Genomic DNA, 15,798 nt, shown 5'->3' on the forward strand with positions numbered 1-15,798 from the left:
AATGGAAGGTTGCAGATGAGATGGATTATGATTGGGTGTGGGTGCTTTAAAAAATGAATTAATGTGCGAAAGTTGGTGTCCAAAACAAAACTTTTGTGAAACAACTGCTCACTGAAATATAATCAAAAGTAACATTTACGTACCGCAGTGCAAGTTAACATTGGCTTTTAGTGTTGATTGCTATCGAGACAAATGATCAACACATCAGATGGTGATGATGATCTATGAATGAAGTTTTTTTGCAAGAAGACTGTGTTGAGAAACACAATAAGTTGTTATCTCCGCCATGTGGTGCAACATGTGCAGTGTCCATGCTGTCTATGAAAATTATAACTGATTGTGATTTTTTAAACTGAAAAATCAACCTCGATGTGATTACAACTAATGACGCTTTTAAAACAATGGCAACAACCGCACCCCTAGTGGCCACCTAGGTTTCACACACTGGACCTCTAATAGTCGTTTGACTACAGCAGAACATATGTATAACATATACATCAAATATAACCTATGATAAACTAAAGACATTCCAGAGTAGACAGACTATCCTGAATGTCCCCTGCATCAAAAATAAAATATATTTATATTTTATATAAATTATTTTAGTATCTTTGTATTTGGTGCAGGCATTACTCACCATAACACAAACTCGACTCTCCGTTGATCCATGTTTTAAGGGTTTAGTCAATTAGTTAGCGGATACCACACATTTTTGTTGTGAAGATGTTTTGATTGGCTGAGACACTGGTCAGCCTGTCTGCTATTTAAGTTATTTTTCATGAAAAAAATTATAATAATATTGATCTCAGTACGCATACAACACATTTTCCTTTTCCCTCAGCAGACATCTGCAAGCTCTTCTCTGTAGCTATTTTAGTATGGGTAACATTATTTCAAGTAAACTGTTTGCCTAATTTGATAGTTTATCATACTTTGCATGTAGCTGAAGTTGTATATATTATATATATATATATATATATATATATATATATATATATATATATACACACAGATATATACATAATTTATTTGCAAATATTTATTTGTAAAGTCTATTTATTTAATTATTTATAAATAGTTTTTCTCAAGTCCTCCCAGAATACTTTAATAAACATTCCAGATAAATGATTGTTCAGGAAGTTTATGGTTGATTAATGTACATGTCAATTGTTTCTAATAAACAAAATATCAAAATTCTTAAAAAAAATACATATTATTCTTCATACTAATATATATTATACTTCATAAAGACGCACATACCGGTCTACATTTTTCTTTTCAAATTACAGACATTACATTTTTACCTCACCCTATGAAGACCTTCATAGACTTATTATTATTTATTGTACGTAAGAAGTTAGTAAGCCAAGCTGACTCTTATTTTCCTTGTTTAGATTTTATGAAACTGAGATGCTGAAGGGTTGGACCACAAATCAAAGTGCTTATGTGTGGAAGCTCTCTTCATAATGTGTCCTCAGACCACCCCAGAACCAGTTAAGAGGCTGACCAGGGCGGGCTTACAGAAATCAATACTGATGGAGTCTGGCTTGCTTAATGCTGGGTATTATGATGTCTGAATGGCTCCAGTCTGACTCAAGTCATTTGGACGTATTCAGTTTGTGATATTATAAATGTTAAGAATTTAATGTTTGATTCTTATTATAGATGCTATTGCCAGAAGGGATAGGATGGCTTTGAAATAGGGGCCTTAAATCTTTTCTATCTATTCTGCTTAAGGGAGCTTTGTTGTCGTAGCAACCGCAACCCATTTTTATCCCTCAGTTTGCCGGTTGTAGGCGGGATTTTCCAACTCACGAGCACCGTCCTAATATCTATCATTATTCGAGTATGATATGTTATATGATATACATGAATTCATATTTATTATACTTCACACATACATCATATTTTACTCTCACATAAGGCTTTCGCACACCTTTCACATTTATATTTGACATGATTCTTGGCAATAACATAAGAATGTAAAACACCATTTCCCAGCATTCCTTGCTCGCAACCTCTCACCCCAAAATGGCGGCGCCCGGACAAATCGTGCAGCTATTATGACAGCGGGCACGAATTTTATAAAAATAAATACGTTTAATGCACAGTATTTCTTGGTCCATCTTTGAACATCAATTTCTCTGACTGTAACCAGTTTCGCTATGCAAATTGTCAAGTAGCTTAAAATTGATCTTCGTTCAAAGTGACTGTATTACTGCCACCGAGTCTGCAAGCCTGTGTAGGGTTTATTAACCTCAATGGCAACAATGGCGTTGTCTCATCTGAAACAGGGCTCTAAAACACCCTGGTTTCGACGCATATTGGAGTTCAAAATGTACAAAAGGAAGATACAAGGCTACAGCATAACGCAGACAATGCTGAGACACCGATGGATGAAACATCTCCCCGTGTTCTCCAGCAGTGTGCAGCCGATCAGCACGCAGAGCGACAAGGTGATCCTGTCAGTAATCTGTATCGTTATCTGTACTGGTCCAGACTTCTCTCAGGATCAATCTGTTCCGTTAACTTTCCTTATTTAGACTTTTCTCAGGATCAATCTGTGCCGTTATTGTCCTGGTTGAGACTTCTCTCAAGGTCTTCCAGCTAAACACTCAGACAGGGTCTGCTGGGATATTTCATACGCTCACTCCATGTCTAACTGCCCAATAAGCTCAAATATCCTTTCTACCACACGAATAAACATTGAATGATTTCCCTCCCAATTTTACCATTTGCTTATCAAAGTCGTCCATGTCTGTTTGCTGGAAGACTATTGAGATAATCATTAGAGAACATGTGTTCATTGGTTATGCATAAAGAATAAGGTGCACTAGCCAGTGAATAGTTCATTTATTTATTTATTCACAGGCTTCTTCTTTTTCTTAGGATGCTATGGATTTATCCAAGTTCCCTGTCGAAAGAATCAGAAATTTTAGCATCATTGCTCACATTGATCATGGAAAAAGCACCCTCGCTGACCGGCTGCTGGAGATAACAGGTGGGTTTACCTGCTGGGCAGAACGCTGTAGATGTATTATTAGCCAAGCCAACACACTCTTATACACAGGAAAATAGCTTGTTGGCAATTGGTTCGTTTTATTGTCAAAAACAAATCAACATTAAACAGATTGAAGCAAATTCATAACATACCAAATAAGCATTTGCAATATATTCAAACATATGTTAAGAGCAAGTTAGAAGTAACTAAGTTAGATCTTAGTCTTATCAGTGTTGTGTTGTATTGTTCTCCCTTTCAGTATTACTATTCACAATACCACTTTGACAGACATTGGGTTAAAGTCTTAGGAAGAAGTAATAGTACAACTAATTTAATTACTCTGTAAACCTGTACCTTGTTCAAAGTGAATGACTTTGATTTCATCCTGCAATAGGGGCAATAGTAACAACGGAGAAGAACAAGCAGGTGTTGGACAAGCTGCAGGTGGAGCGGGAGAGGGGCATCACAGTGAAGGCCCAGACGGCCTCACTGTTCTACACCCACAAGGGACATCGCTATCTCCTTAACCTCATTGACACACCGGTACGTCTACCACCTACACTGCTGAATGTGTGGGCAGAATGGGTTAGAAAAAAAGGTACGCAAATCATTGAGTTATTCTGTCACTAGGTGGCAGCAACGTTAAGGAATTGTTATACAAGAAATGATTATTTATGGGTTATTATTTCTATTTTATCAACCGTCACAATTAAAAACAGAATCCACATAAAAAGTTCACTATCAGAGGTATTTTTTGTATCATCAGATTTATGCTTCATGCATTGATGTTGAGTTTGATTATGTTGCTTTCCTCAGGGTCATGTTGACTTTAGTTATGAAGTGTCCAGATCGATATCTGCTTGCCAAGGTGTTCTATTGATTGTCGATGCCAACCAGGTACGTGCTGCCAACACACACACACAACACACACACACACACACACACACACACACACACACACACACACACACACACACACACACACACACACACACACACACACACACACACACACACACACACACCCTGACTGACACACACACACACTGACAGACACACACACACACACACACTGACAGACTCACACACACACACACACACACCCTGACTGACTTGCCAAGGTGTTCTATTGATTGCCGATGCCAACCAGGTACCTGCTGCCAACACACACACACACACACACACACACACACACACACACACACACACACACACACACACACACACACACACACACACACACACACACACACACACACACACAGACACACTGACAGACTCACACACACTGACAGACTCACACACACACACACTGACAGACTCACACACACACGCACACACACACACGCACACGCACAACACACACACACACACACACAGACAGACTCACACACACACAAACACACACACACACTGACAGACTCACCCACACACACAAAAACACATCCTGACTCATACACACACAGAAACGCACACACACACACACACACACACACACACACACACACACACACACACACACACACACACACACACACACACACACACACACACACACACACACACACCTTGAAAGACAGACAGACAGACACACACACACACACACACACCCTGTCAGACAGACAGACAGACAGGCAAACACACACACACACACACAACCTGACAGACAAACATACTCACTCACTCATACACACACACACACCCTGACAGACAGACAGACACACACTGACAGACAAACACACTCACACACACACCCTGACAGACAGACGCACACACAGACAGACAGACAGACAGACAGACAGAGACACACTCACACACACACACACACACACACACACACACACACACACACACACACACACACACACACACACACACAATATCGTGTCTATTGGATGTAGGGCGACATCATGTTGTGTTGATGCTTTGCAGGGCATTCAGGCCCAGACTGTGGCTAACTTCTACCTCGCTTTTGAGGCCGGGCTGACCATCATCCCTGTCATCAATAAGGTACTTCTAGCTACTTGACTATGAACGCTGTCAACCTTTGACATCCTTTCGTCATTTACTGAAATACGTCTCTTTCTATGTTACCTGGACAAAGGTTGCATGGTTGTTGTTGCCCGTTTGTTACACTACTGATCTTCATTGATCCCATTCTGATACCAAAGGAGCTCACCTAAACTGCTGCAATATCTGAGTGGGGTGTTGCTATGCAGAAAATGTTAGGTTAATTTCGAACTACACATATTGTTGGAAGACCCATTCGTCTCAGTATAATTAAGCCAAATGCAGTATTGAAAACACAATGATGGCCTGCTACAACTGAATCAGGGGTTGTGTCTCAATGTTATGGATCTTCTTCTTTTCAGATCGATCTGAAAAACGCAGACCCAGAGAGGGTCGAGGCCCAGATCGAGAAGGTGTTTGACATTCCACGTGAGGAGTGTATACGGGTGCGTCGACAACGCGCGCAGCACTCCACCCCTCTGTGGTTTTCAGCGGGGGTTTGGTGATGAGGTAGACAGAGAGCGCGTGGGCGAACAGCTCCTCTGCTTAGTCGACAGAGTGCACCTGCAGCCTTATCATCATCTCTGGCGCTGAAAAAATCTGATCAAGGGAACTTTTAGCCTGTCAACACAGCGATTGCGATGCAGGATCCATTGCACCGCATCACTTTACATTACAAAGGGAGCTGTCGGCTATGATAGGTCATTATCACTTCATCACTGGAATAGAATTACTTAAGACCTGGAAAAAATAGTTTTTGATGGGTTTTGATACCTTTAGTAGATCTTTTTGAAAAGGTTGTTTTTCTCTGCCTACCATTCCTAGGTGTTGCTTTATCATGCTTTTATGTTTTACGGATTTTTACTTTGACTCAAAAAGGTCAAACGGAGCTTCCGCCACTTTGAACATTTATTGTTAATATTATTTCACCTTTCCTTTAGATTTCAGCTAAACTTGGAACCAATGTTGACCGAGTGCTTCAGGAGGTCGTGGAGAGAGTCCCTGCGTGAGTTGCCTCCCTTATCCCATAAGTCCTTCCCTTGTATCCATTCTTTATTTATTGCTCATACTGTTGTAAACCAGGCAGACTGTGTGTGTGTGTGTACCCGGGTGAAAGCTCACATTTATCCTTTTCGTCCTGATCGACCGCAGGCCGACGGCCTCTAAGGACGACGTCTTCAAAGCGCTGGTGTTCGACTCGGGCTTCGACCACTACCGAGGGGTCGTGGCCAACGTGGCCGTGTTCGGGGGCCGGGTGCGGAAAGGCGACCGCATCGCTTCGGCGTTCCTTGGGAAGAGCTACGAGGTGCAGGAGCTGGGGCTTCTCCGGCCGCACGAGCAGCCCACAGACGGACTGTAAGCCCCCCCCCGCCCCCCTATCCCTGCTCGATAATCATTCTCACTCTGGGAACAAGAGGCTATGTCTGAGCCAGACCGACCATATGAAGCACTTGATGAATAATGAATGTTTGTTTTTACAATTAGCGTGTCCATTTTAGTGCTACATTAAGTACAATGCAATGTGTTTATATTGGGGCCAGACCAGTGACGGGACATAAATCGCTAGATGACGGTAACCAGTCAATAGCCCCATTCATTTGTGTGTGTGTGTGTGTGTGTGTGTGTGTGTGTGTGTGTGTGTGTGTGTGTGTGTGTGTGTGTGTGTGTGTGTGTGTGTGTGTGTGTGTGTGTGTGTGTGTGTGTGTGTGTAGGTACGCCGGGCAGGTGGGCTACATGGTGGCGGGGATGAAGGACGTGAAGGAGGCTCAGATCGGGGACACGCTGTACCACCAGCAGCACCCCGTGGACGCCCTGCCCGGGTTCAAGCCCGCCAAGGCCATGGTGTTCGCCGGTGAGGGACGCACAGCTACGCTAACACTCATCACAACATAAGACATGGGATTTACAATGCTATAAAGCAATCGCTCCATTAGGTGGTGAGCGCATGAGGAGCTTGTGTTGTTATTCTTGAATCTCAGACTTTAGATTAACATCCATGGTCTGATGGCAGATGAGGTCAGATCTGGGTTGAAAGAGGTCTTGTGCTTCAAATTAGTTTTGAGAAAGCCTGTTGATTAGGGGGGAGATCTGCGTTACATGGTTGAATCCCTCCTGGTAACAAACTGACCTGTGGAACCACAACAAACTGGATGTGACCACTCGGATCCAGGAGTGGCCTGGTAACTCAAAGGACCGGATCCTCTTCCCATTGTCCATCCCTCCTTGGCCAGCAGCAAGCATAAACTTGGCCAGCCCTGGTGAAGCTTTTCCTGGAGCCGGTGGGACGGCACTTTAAAAAGTCCTCTCAGGACACCAACGTCATTAGACTAAGTGTCTGTAAGGGTTTAAAATCAAACCCGCGCTGTAGACCTGCCAGTATAGAAATATTATTATTAAAGTCTTATGAAAACTCCATCTTGCCAGTTGGGAATTAGTTTTCTCTTTGGAAGAATATGTCCGTCACAAATCAGGAATCAATGCCGACCCTTGGCCCAGGCACTTTACACTTATCCCCCAGAGGTTTGGCCATAGCATAGCCTAGCGTAGCCTAGCATAGCATAGCTATAGGCAAACTTCTAGCTCCGAAATCAAATGAAAACAATCCTGCGGTTCTTCAATGAATCACTTGACTCTCCCACATCTAGCTCTCTCTCCTCTGTCTCCAATGAGGCACAAACATCTCTGTCCCTGAGTGTCTCTCTCCCTTACCTCTCTGTCTCCGTATTGTAACCCAGGGATGTATCCCATGGACCAATCAGAGTACACCGGCCTCCGCAGCGCCATAGACAAACTTACGCTCAACGACTCCAGCGTCACGGTGCAGAAGGACAGCAGCATGGCCCTGGGAGCAGGCTGGAGGTACACGTTATATACACACATATAGTATATAGTATGTATTTACATTTATGGCATTTAACAGACGCTTCTATCCGACTTACATAAGTCAATTTGTCAGAAGAAGGTGAAACAACAATATATCGCTGTCGGTACAGTAAGGATGTTCATAGAACCAAGTGCCAAGCACTAACAAACGCTAGGTTAACCAAGTACCCGTACACAACAGAGATTAGCTAGGATAAGATGCTACATTACTAAGTACTATAACTAAGTACACCATACAATAAGTAAGAGGGTTGGGAGGGGGTTGCCCTGCAGAGAATTGGTGAACTCTGACCAGGTGTATGTTACCACTGTGCTACTCATCAGTACTGTAATACGGATTACTATTGTACTGTACTCAAACTCTGAAGAAACACTGCTGAGATTGTTGTCTTCAACCTGGATTAAACCCTGCTCATTGTCTACCTTCATTCATTCTATTACAACCTCATTTCAAAGCTGTCTTTGTTTAATGAGTTATACTCTTGCACAGGAAGGGATGTGGCTTACATCACCTCACAGCACTTCTACACAACTACATTAATACAAATGAAATCATCTTCAAAAGCAAACTGCAAACATTATGCAATAGAAATTGCAATAACCTTCACCTTCCCCACGATGGTGCCATTTCATTGGATCATACTGCCTGGTTGCTTTGATTAAATAGTTAATAATAATCAGTATATGCAAATGCTTCCTCTTTACAAATGACACAGAGTTATGTTGATTAACACACACACGCACACACCAGTGTTTCCCATACATAGACCAATGTGTGGCACAACGCCACAGAATCAACACCGAGCACCACAAATTGATTCCGCTTCTTTTTTTTCTTTTCTTTTTCTGCGATTTTTTAATGTAAACATCGTTCCGTTCATTCATCTCCTCATAGCACTCTTTCTCCCTGACATTGTCGTGCACACATGCATACACACATGAACACGCACACACAGAGACAAGCGCGCATTCATGCCAGCGGTGCGCGGGTGCACTTATAAACAGCGGATTCGCCCGCTCCTCCTCTCAGCGCGCCTGTCAAAGGGAAACCCGAAGCAGCGGGATATTTGGCACAGAGAAGACGGTCGGCCACCGTTTTACCAAAGTTCAGTATGATAGATTGTGCTCATAGATAACGTTGGTAATGCAGAAAACGATGCGATTAATAGGAAACACGGCCGCCAGAATAAGTGCCCCCCCCCACTTCCCCCGTCTGAACTCCTCGTCTCTCCCACCCCCCCCCCCCGTCAGAACTCCTCGTCTCTCTCTCTTTTGCTCTCTCACACACACACACACACACACACACACACACACACACACACAGACACACAGACACACAGACACACAGACACACACACACACACACACACACACACACACACACACACTTCAAAGACGCCCGCAGGGCAAGTGGTAGTTTTACCAGAAAATCCAGAGAATCACGTAGAATTTTAACAATGAGCCAATAAATGAACCTCCCTGTCTCCCCAAACCCCCGTCCCTGCAGGCTGGGCTTCCTAGGCCTGCTCCACATGGAGGTGTTCAACCAGAGGCTGGAGCAGGAGTACAACGCCAACGTGGTGGTGACGGCCCCCACCGTGCCCTACAAGGCCAGGCTGTCGTCAGCCAGACTCATCAAGGTAGGGATCCTGGTAGAGCCAGGCTCCTATGGACCCGTATCGAGCTGTCAGGGATGTGCTGTGCTGGTTGACGGGCAGTGCAGTGTTCCCCCTGCTGCTGTCAGCTCTTCCTATTCCCGTGGACAGACAGCCAGAGAGTGAGAGGGAGACAGCAGTGCAGTGGTGCTCTGAGGCGGCGCCAGAGCCCGCCTCAGCCAGTTTGGCATTTAGAAGCCTCGAAACTGGACGCAATTACTTGGACAATTTATGCATTTCTATGCTTGTTTTTACAAGGCAATTAACCAAAACGGTTTCACACAAAGTGTCCTGGGGAAAAGAGCAGTATCTGAAGCACTCAAATGCTGTAAAATTCTAAATTGCACCTTGTAGAATCTGGAATACACATCCACTTATTGCCACCAGGCCGAGCAAGAAGAAAATGTATTCCATCAAATTGGATAGCAAGGTTTCCCAGTGAGTCCAATCAAATATGTAATGACATTAATACAGTAAACTAATTAGATAGTATAAAATATAACAACTATATAAGGTCACTTACAATCGTTTATTTTATTTTAAAGTTGCTGTAGGTCAAATTTAAGCGCTATTATTTGAGTGTCATTTTTCAGAAATGCCATAGTCTTCCTTCAGCTGTGAGTGAGTGAACATCGATCGGAACATCTGTTTCAAGATGCGTATCTGCGTATGCGCTTCTTTCGACTTCAGACCGTGCCTGGCTCATTTCAGGCCAATCAGTGTTCTCCATCCTGACTGCAATCCATCTTGCCTGTCAATCACATCAGCGCACACGTAATCATCTTAGCGGCAGAGAAACGTTTCAAAATGCTGCTCTTTTACACTCTTTTCTGCTCTCTCCCTCTACCACTCTCAGATATTAAAGCACCTCTGAGTCTATGGCTGTGAACTTCTCTCCCTTGTTTTTAACAGGCTGGTTGATGGATGCTGTTCATCTAAGGGAGGGATTTGCTTCGTGTCCTGTTTTGTCCTCAGGAGCACGGTAGCGAGGAGATCACCATCGTGAACCCGGCTCAGTTCCCGGAGCGCTCGGTGGTCTCGGAGTACCTGGAGCCCATGGTGGTGGGAACCATCCTCACCCCGGACACCTTCACCGGACAGATCATGAGCCTCTGCCTGGTACACTGCGATACTGAACATGTTACAATACTTTTATGACATCCCTCCGCACAAAGGGCAAGGGAACAACTCAAATGAACAGGGGAGAAACCTTGAGAAGGAACATAGAAAGAGGGATCCCTCCGTCCAGGAATGGATAGGAGTGTAATGGCTGCATTAAGGGACAGAATGTAATGGTAGCATAACAAGAATAACAAACTAAACACAAATAGAAAATAGTAGCTGAGTGAGAGCTACAGATCTTGGGGAAAAAATATTAGTGGGCTGTGATGTTGTGCTAAAGCTACAACAATCAAACTTCTTGGACATATTGCCCAAGTTTATGAAACAAGTTTATGCGACACAAATAAAGTCCTTAACATGTAGTGTTGTTGTTTTTTCATTTTCCTTTGGCATTTTTAATTAATTTCTTTCGTTTTAGATACGTAGGCCTATTGTGTAGAAAAGGAGATGCATCCATTCAAAAAACGTACACTCATACACTTATTGATGATATTGTTAATATAACTACTAAATGAGCAACAATCAACAACCTCTCTCTGTCCTTCTGTGTCGCAGAATCGCAGAGCGACCCAGGAGAATATGTTGTACATCGATGAGCATCGAGTTATGATGAAGTACATCTTCCCTTTGAATGAAATCGTGGTGGATTTCTACGATCTCCTCAAGTCCTTGTCGTCCGGTTATGCCAGGTAATGGGACAATCTGGTGGAGAAACATAATACACGTTTGGATTGAATGTGAAGTGAATAAAATATGGTCAGCATTGTTTAATGTGGAAACTAACTGTAGCTGACGGTAACTGAGTTAAGGACGAGTTGAACACACCTGTTATTAACTCAACATTAATACCCGAACCCAAAGCTTTGCTATGGGAATTTTATTGTCTAATCGATGAGGATGAGTCTTTGTGTTCCCCTCCACAGCTTTGATTATGAGAATGCAGGCTACCAGGCTGCTGATCTGATCAAGATGGATATTCTGCTGAATGGGAAATCTGTAGAGGAGCTCACCATGATTGTGCACAGGTACTTCTTCCGTTTTAGATTATGTATAAAAATACATTGTTTTATAGGATGTTGTATAAAAATCCCCCCAAAAAATCCCATATAAATATTTTATTGATAAAGCTATGGTTTTTTCCTGAATCAGTTTTTAGGCTTTCAGTTTCTCAAAATCATTAATTTCCAATATAATCCTTCATTGTCAGAATATATATATATATATATATATATATATAAAACACGTTGGCTAAATGTAATTGACTTAAATAGGGAGAATTTTTATTTTTTTATATAATATATAACACATTGCCTAATGTAATCTACTTAAATTAAGAGAAAGTGAAACATGTTAATTTAATGCATAACACGTTGGCTAAATGTAATGGAGTTAAGTAAAGAGAAAACAAAGCTGTTAATATAATATATAACACATTGGCTTAATGTAATTGACTTAAGTAAAGACAAAACATGTTAATATAATATATAACACGTTGGCTAAATGTAATTGAATTGAATAAGCATAAACCAACCACATTAATATAATGGGATTGTGTAGAACATGGTGCCTTACTGGGCACTCACACACCAAGATGGGCGGAGAGCTTTCCTTCTTTAACCTTCCCTCCACAAGGACGTTCTCACTAAGATGCTTGCAAAAAAAAGTGGGATGGGCCAATCTGTATTTAATGTATTACCCTAGCCGCTAAGCTAATTGAAGGGCGCTACACTAGGCCAGCAAGCGGCCTGCTCCCTGAAGCCTGGCCAATCACACCTCCCGGTCCGCTGCTCGTTTCTAGGCGACGTGCCAATCACGCCGCAGTCTGTCTCTTTACAGGCGGATGCCAGAGCTGTCAAAAGTTATGATACGTGACCAGCAGGCACAAGCAAGGCCAGGACGCCCTGTTAAGCAGAGTAGATCCTTTTAGAGGGGCCCTTTGCTTTGAGATGTTCCACCATGTCTTCGGTTCAGACATGGTGGGAGTTGAAGACGTGCTCTTCAAGGGCTGGGAGATTATTCTTTTTTTCACTGAATATCTTTGATTGGCATCGTGATGTAATCAATGAGGATGACAGCTTATCATGACCGCCAGATTTTAAGTCTGATTGAATGACGGCAGAATAATAAACCATTATCTCATAATCAGGGGAGTAAAGCACATTCAGTTCCTCTTGGATGCTCATAGATCCCATATCATGCTTTCTGAGGGTTAATAATTGCATTTGGGGGTACTATTAGGATGATTTTATGCCTCTATGTAAGAAATACCCCTTATTATTCTCACACAGGTCATTTCTGCAGAACCAATTTCAGCATCTTTCAAAAACGGTCTGATTTGTATCATGTCGCTTTAAAGCCCCCCTCCCGGGTAGCCCAGTCTGCTTTGATTGGTCAGCACGTACTCTCTGTTGCGATTGGTCGAACGCTTTTTTTCGCGTGTGTCAGCAAAATCAGAAGTTATAAACATAGCAGGTAGCCGGGAGGTACAACTTCTGCACAGAGGTAAAGTTTGAGCAAAACGGGCTGTTTCACACACTTATTGAGGGGCGTTCTCGGTCGGTGCGAGACTCCCCCTGGCTCGGACTTATATTTTTCTAGCTAACCAGAAGTAAAACATGTATACAAATGGCCTAGAACAATCTAAAGCAAAGGGAAAAGTCGTAAAAGCATGATATCACCCCTTTAATGGTGACTTGGGGTTTTCGAGGAAAGGAGGATTCCAAGTTGATCACAAGAGCTTCTTTCTCCATATCATACATCATACCTTTTATTTGGTTCTAAATCCCCAGACAGAGGGCCTACAGCATGGGGAAGGCCATGTGTGAGCGTCTCAAAGGCTCCATACCCAGGCAGATGTTTGAGATCGCTGTCCAAGCAGCCATCGGGAGCAAGGTCATCGCAAGAGAGACGTGAGAGACGAGATCTGGGGTTTGGGCGAAGTGTTTGGGACAGGACGTCCTGAAGAAGTAGTGTGTTCTGGACAGGACGTCCTGAAGTAGTGTGTTTGGGACAGGACGTCCTGAAGTAGTGTGTTCTGGACAGGACGTCCTGAAGTAGTGTGTTCTGGACAGGACGTCCTGAAGAAGTCTGTTTTTACTCTGTCAGCAAATAGATAGATCAATAACAACTTTATTAATCCTTTGTTAATCCTTTGTTACAACAGCCCAGCAGCAGTGGAAAGTACAGGATAACATACAATAAAATAATACTAAAATAGATTCTAAAGTAAATGCTTAAGTAAATAGCCAGATATGACTGTAATAATAAGACTGTCACATATTCTGGAAAACGAAATACAGTAGCTATTTTTTATTACAATATCGAGATATTGTGTTAAATCCATAAATTTGGTTTTGTGTCTTGTTTTTAGGATAAAGCCGTTTAGAAAAAACGTCCTCGCCAAATGTGTAAGTAGAACCGAAAAGGCATCTTTTCGGAAAACCTTTGAACCTTGAGGCGCTGCGGACCGTTTAAAGACGTTGTCGTTGCGTGTGTTTGTGTCCGCAGTATGGCGGGGACATCACCCGCAAGCTGAAGCTGCTCAAGAGGCAAGCGGAGGGCAAGAAGAAGATGCGGCGCATCGGGAACATTGACGTTCCCAAAGACGCCTTCATCAACGTCCTCAAGAGGACCGACAAGTAGACTCACGCTCTGAGGGGCTTAATTATGGAAGACCAGAGGGAGTGTCTCTGACCCCAATAAATGACTATACTGCTGCTACAATTTGTGTGATGTGTGCTCCTTCCACTGTCCCCGGACGTTTAGGAGTTGAATACAAGGAGGTTGAAGAGATGGTTGAAGAGATTTAACCTTCTCTGACAAATCTACCTATTGTAAGTCGGTTTGGATAAAAGCGTCTGCTAAATGCAAATGTGAATGAATACAACTCGTTTGTCCAACCATTGGTGGTTTAAAATTCATCCATGCTAGTAACCCTATTTTTTTATGAAGGGATACGTTTTTGGGCTGAAACTGGACAATTGAGAAATAAAAGATTATTACATGTTATTTCTTTATATTGTGATAAATCTTTGTGTTGAGTAGGAAAGAGGGTTAAACATGCTGGAATAACTGAATATATAAGTCACCTGACAAGCTCAGAGGGATTTTTTTTTTATGCACTATGACTGATATAATTATCCTAAAGAAAACATTTCTATAATCAAATTGGCCTTGATCATCAATCATAGGAATTTATATATTTTTCGATTATTAATTATTATTAATTCAGGTGTGACAAACAATGATGCAAACTTCCAGTAGTGTGACCTGTACAGCCAGTTCAGAAACCTATTCGCTGGAGACGGGACGCGCGCACTGGTTCTGTTTGAGTCTAAACACCATCCGTAGTTGCAGAGTACCCGGAAGCAGCTCATAACATTTGGATAAAGCTTAATCTCAATGCTCGCTCCTTATTTAATCTCGGCCGCAAACCTATTATTTCACCTAGTAGAACGCCGTTCGTTTCGATTTCTAATATGCTGTTTATGCATATAAATATGGGAAATTATTTAATTGACATTTGTATATAGTCTGCAGACATTTCATTGCCTCTTGCTAGCTGACCACATCTCTTCTTTAAACCTCCTCACTACGAGTCAAACGTCAACATGAAGATCCGAACGTCTGTGTTCACTTCGTTCATAATGATGGCCCAGGTTTTGGGCATTGCACTCTTCCTCCGGGGCTTCTTCCCTGTGCCGGTGAAGTCCTCCGTCTCAGCCAAGAACAAGCTGTCAGACCTGCCCGCCGAGCCCCTGACAGGTGGGTGACACCTTCATACAGCCTGCTCCTCATCTCTTGTCCTAAACCCTAATGCATCACAGTCTACCTGCCTCTCATCTCTGGTCTGAGACCCTAATGCATCACAGTCTACCTGCCTCTCATCTCTGTTCTGAGACCCTATGTATTACTGCTCCTCATCTCTGCTCTGAAACCCTAATGCATCACAGTCCTGCACCTCATCTCCGCTCTTTGCATATTGCCTCTGCTGTCAACGACCAATAAAAACAGCCATGATATGATGTGTTTTGGGTCGGCATGTGGCTTGGGAGGTAGGGCGGGTTGGCTGGTAACCAGATGGATGCTAGTTCGATCCCTGGCTCCTCCAAGCCGAGTGTTGAGGTG

The 15,798-nt window shown here is 42.8% G+C and overlaps 2 protein-coding genes across 2 annotated transcripts in view; both read left to right on the forward strand.

Moving 5' to 3' along the window:
* Window positions 1–2,019: 2,019 nt before the first annotated feature.
* guf1 (GTP binding elongation factor GUF1) lies at window positions 2,020–14,850 on the forward strand. Its single transcript, XM_056601004.1, has 17 exons — window positions 2,020–2,456; window positions 2,890–3,001; window positions 3,396–3,544; window positions 3,818–3,898; window positions 4,934–5,011; window positions 5,374–5,457; window positions 5,953–6,017; window positions 6,164–6,367; window positions 6,724–6,863; window positions 7,747–7,870; window positions 9,402–9,534; window positions 10,525–10,668; window positions 11,227–11,360; window positions 11,595–11,696; window positions 13,461–13,580; window positions 14,042–14,078; window positions 14,179–14,850. The coding sequence occupies exons 1-17, from the start codon at window positions 2,262–2,264 to the stop codon at window positions 14,311–14,313; spliced, it is 2,037 nt and encodes a 678-aa protein (XP_056456979.1). The 5' UTR covers window positions 2,020–2,261; the 3' UTR covers window positions 14,314–14,850.
* Window positions 14,851–15,028: 178 nt separating this feature from the next.
* The window catches only part of pigg (phosphatidylinositol glycan anchor biosynthesis class G), a 57,380-nt gene continuing 56,610 nt past the window's right edge, over window positions 15,029–15,798 (forward strand). Inside the window, exon 1 of the mRNA XM_056600427.1 lies at window positions 15,029–15,435. Within this exon, the coding sequence (XP_056456402.1) occupies window positions 15,282–15,435 (154 nt within the window). The 5' untranslated portion in view covers window positions 15,029–15,281. The remainder of the gene's footprint in view (window positions 15,436–15,798) is intronic.

This window comes from Gadus chalcogrammus, chromosome 10 (assembly GCF_026213295.1).
Source record: "Gadus chalcogrammus isolate NIFS_2021 chromosome 10, NIFS_Gcha_1.0, whole genome shotgun sequence".
Taxonomy (NCBI): Eukaryota; Metazoa; Chordata; class Actinopteri; order Gadiformes; family Gadidae; genus Gadus; species Gadus chalcogrammus.

Excerpts from the sequence above, each read along its gene's own strand:
- guf1 (XM_056601004.1), top strand. The coding sequence starts at position 2,262 with ATGGCAACAATGGCGTTGTCTCATCTGAAACAGGGCTCTAAAACACCC. Across the intron at positions 13,581-14,041 it reads AAGGTCATCGCAAGAGAGAC|GATAAAGCCGTTTAGAAAAA; the intron begins GTGAGAGACGAG and ends TCTTGTTTTTAG. Across the intron at positions 14,079-14,178 it reads AAAACGTCCTCGCCAAATGT|TATGGCGGGGACATCACCCG; the intron begins GTAAGTAGAACC and ends TTGTGTCCGCAG.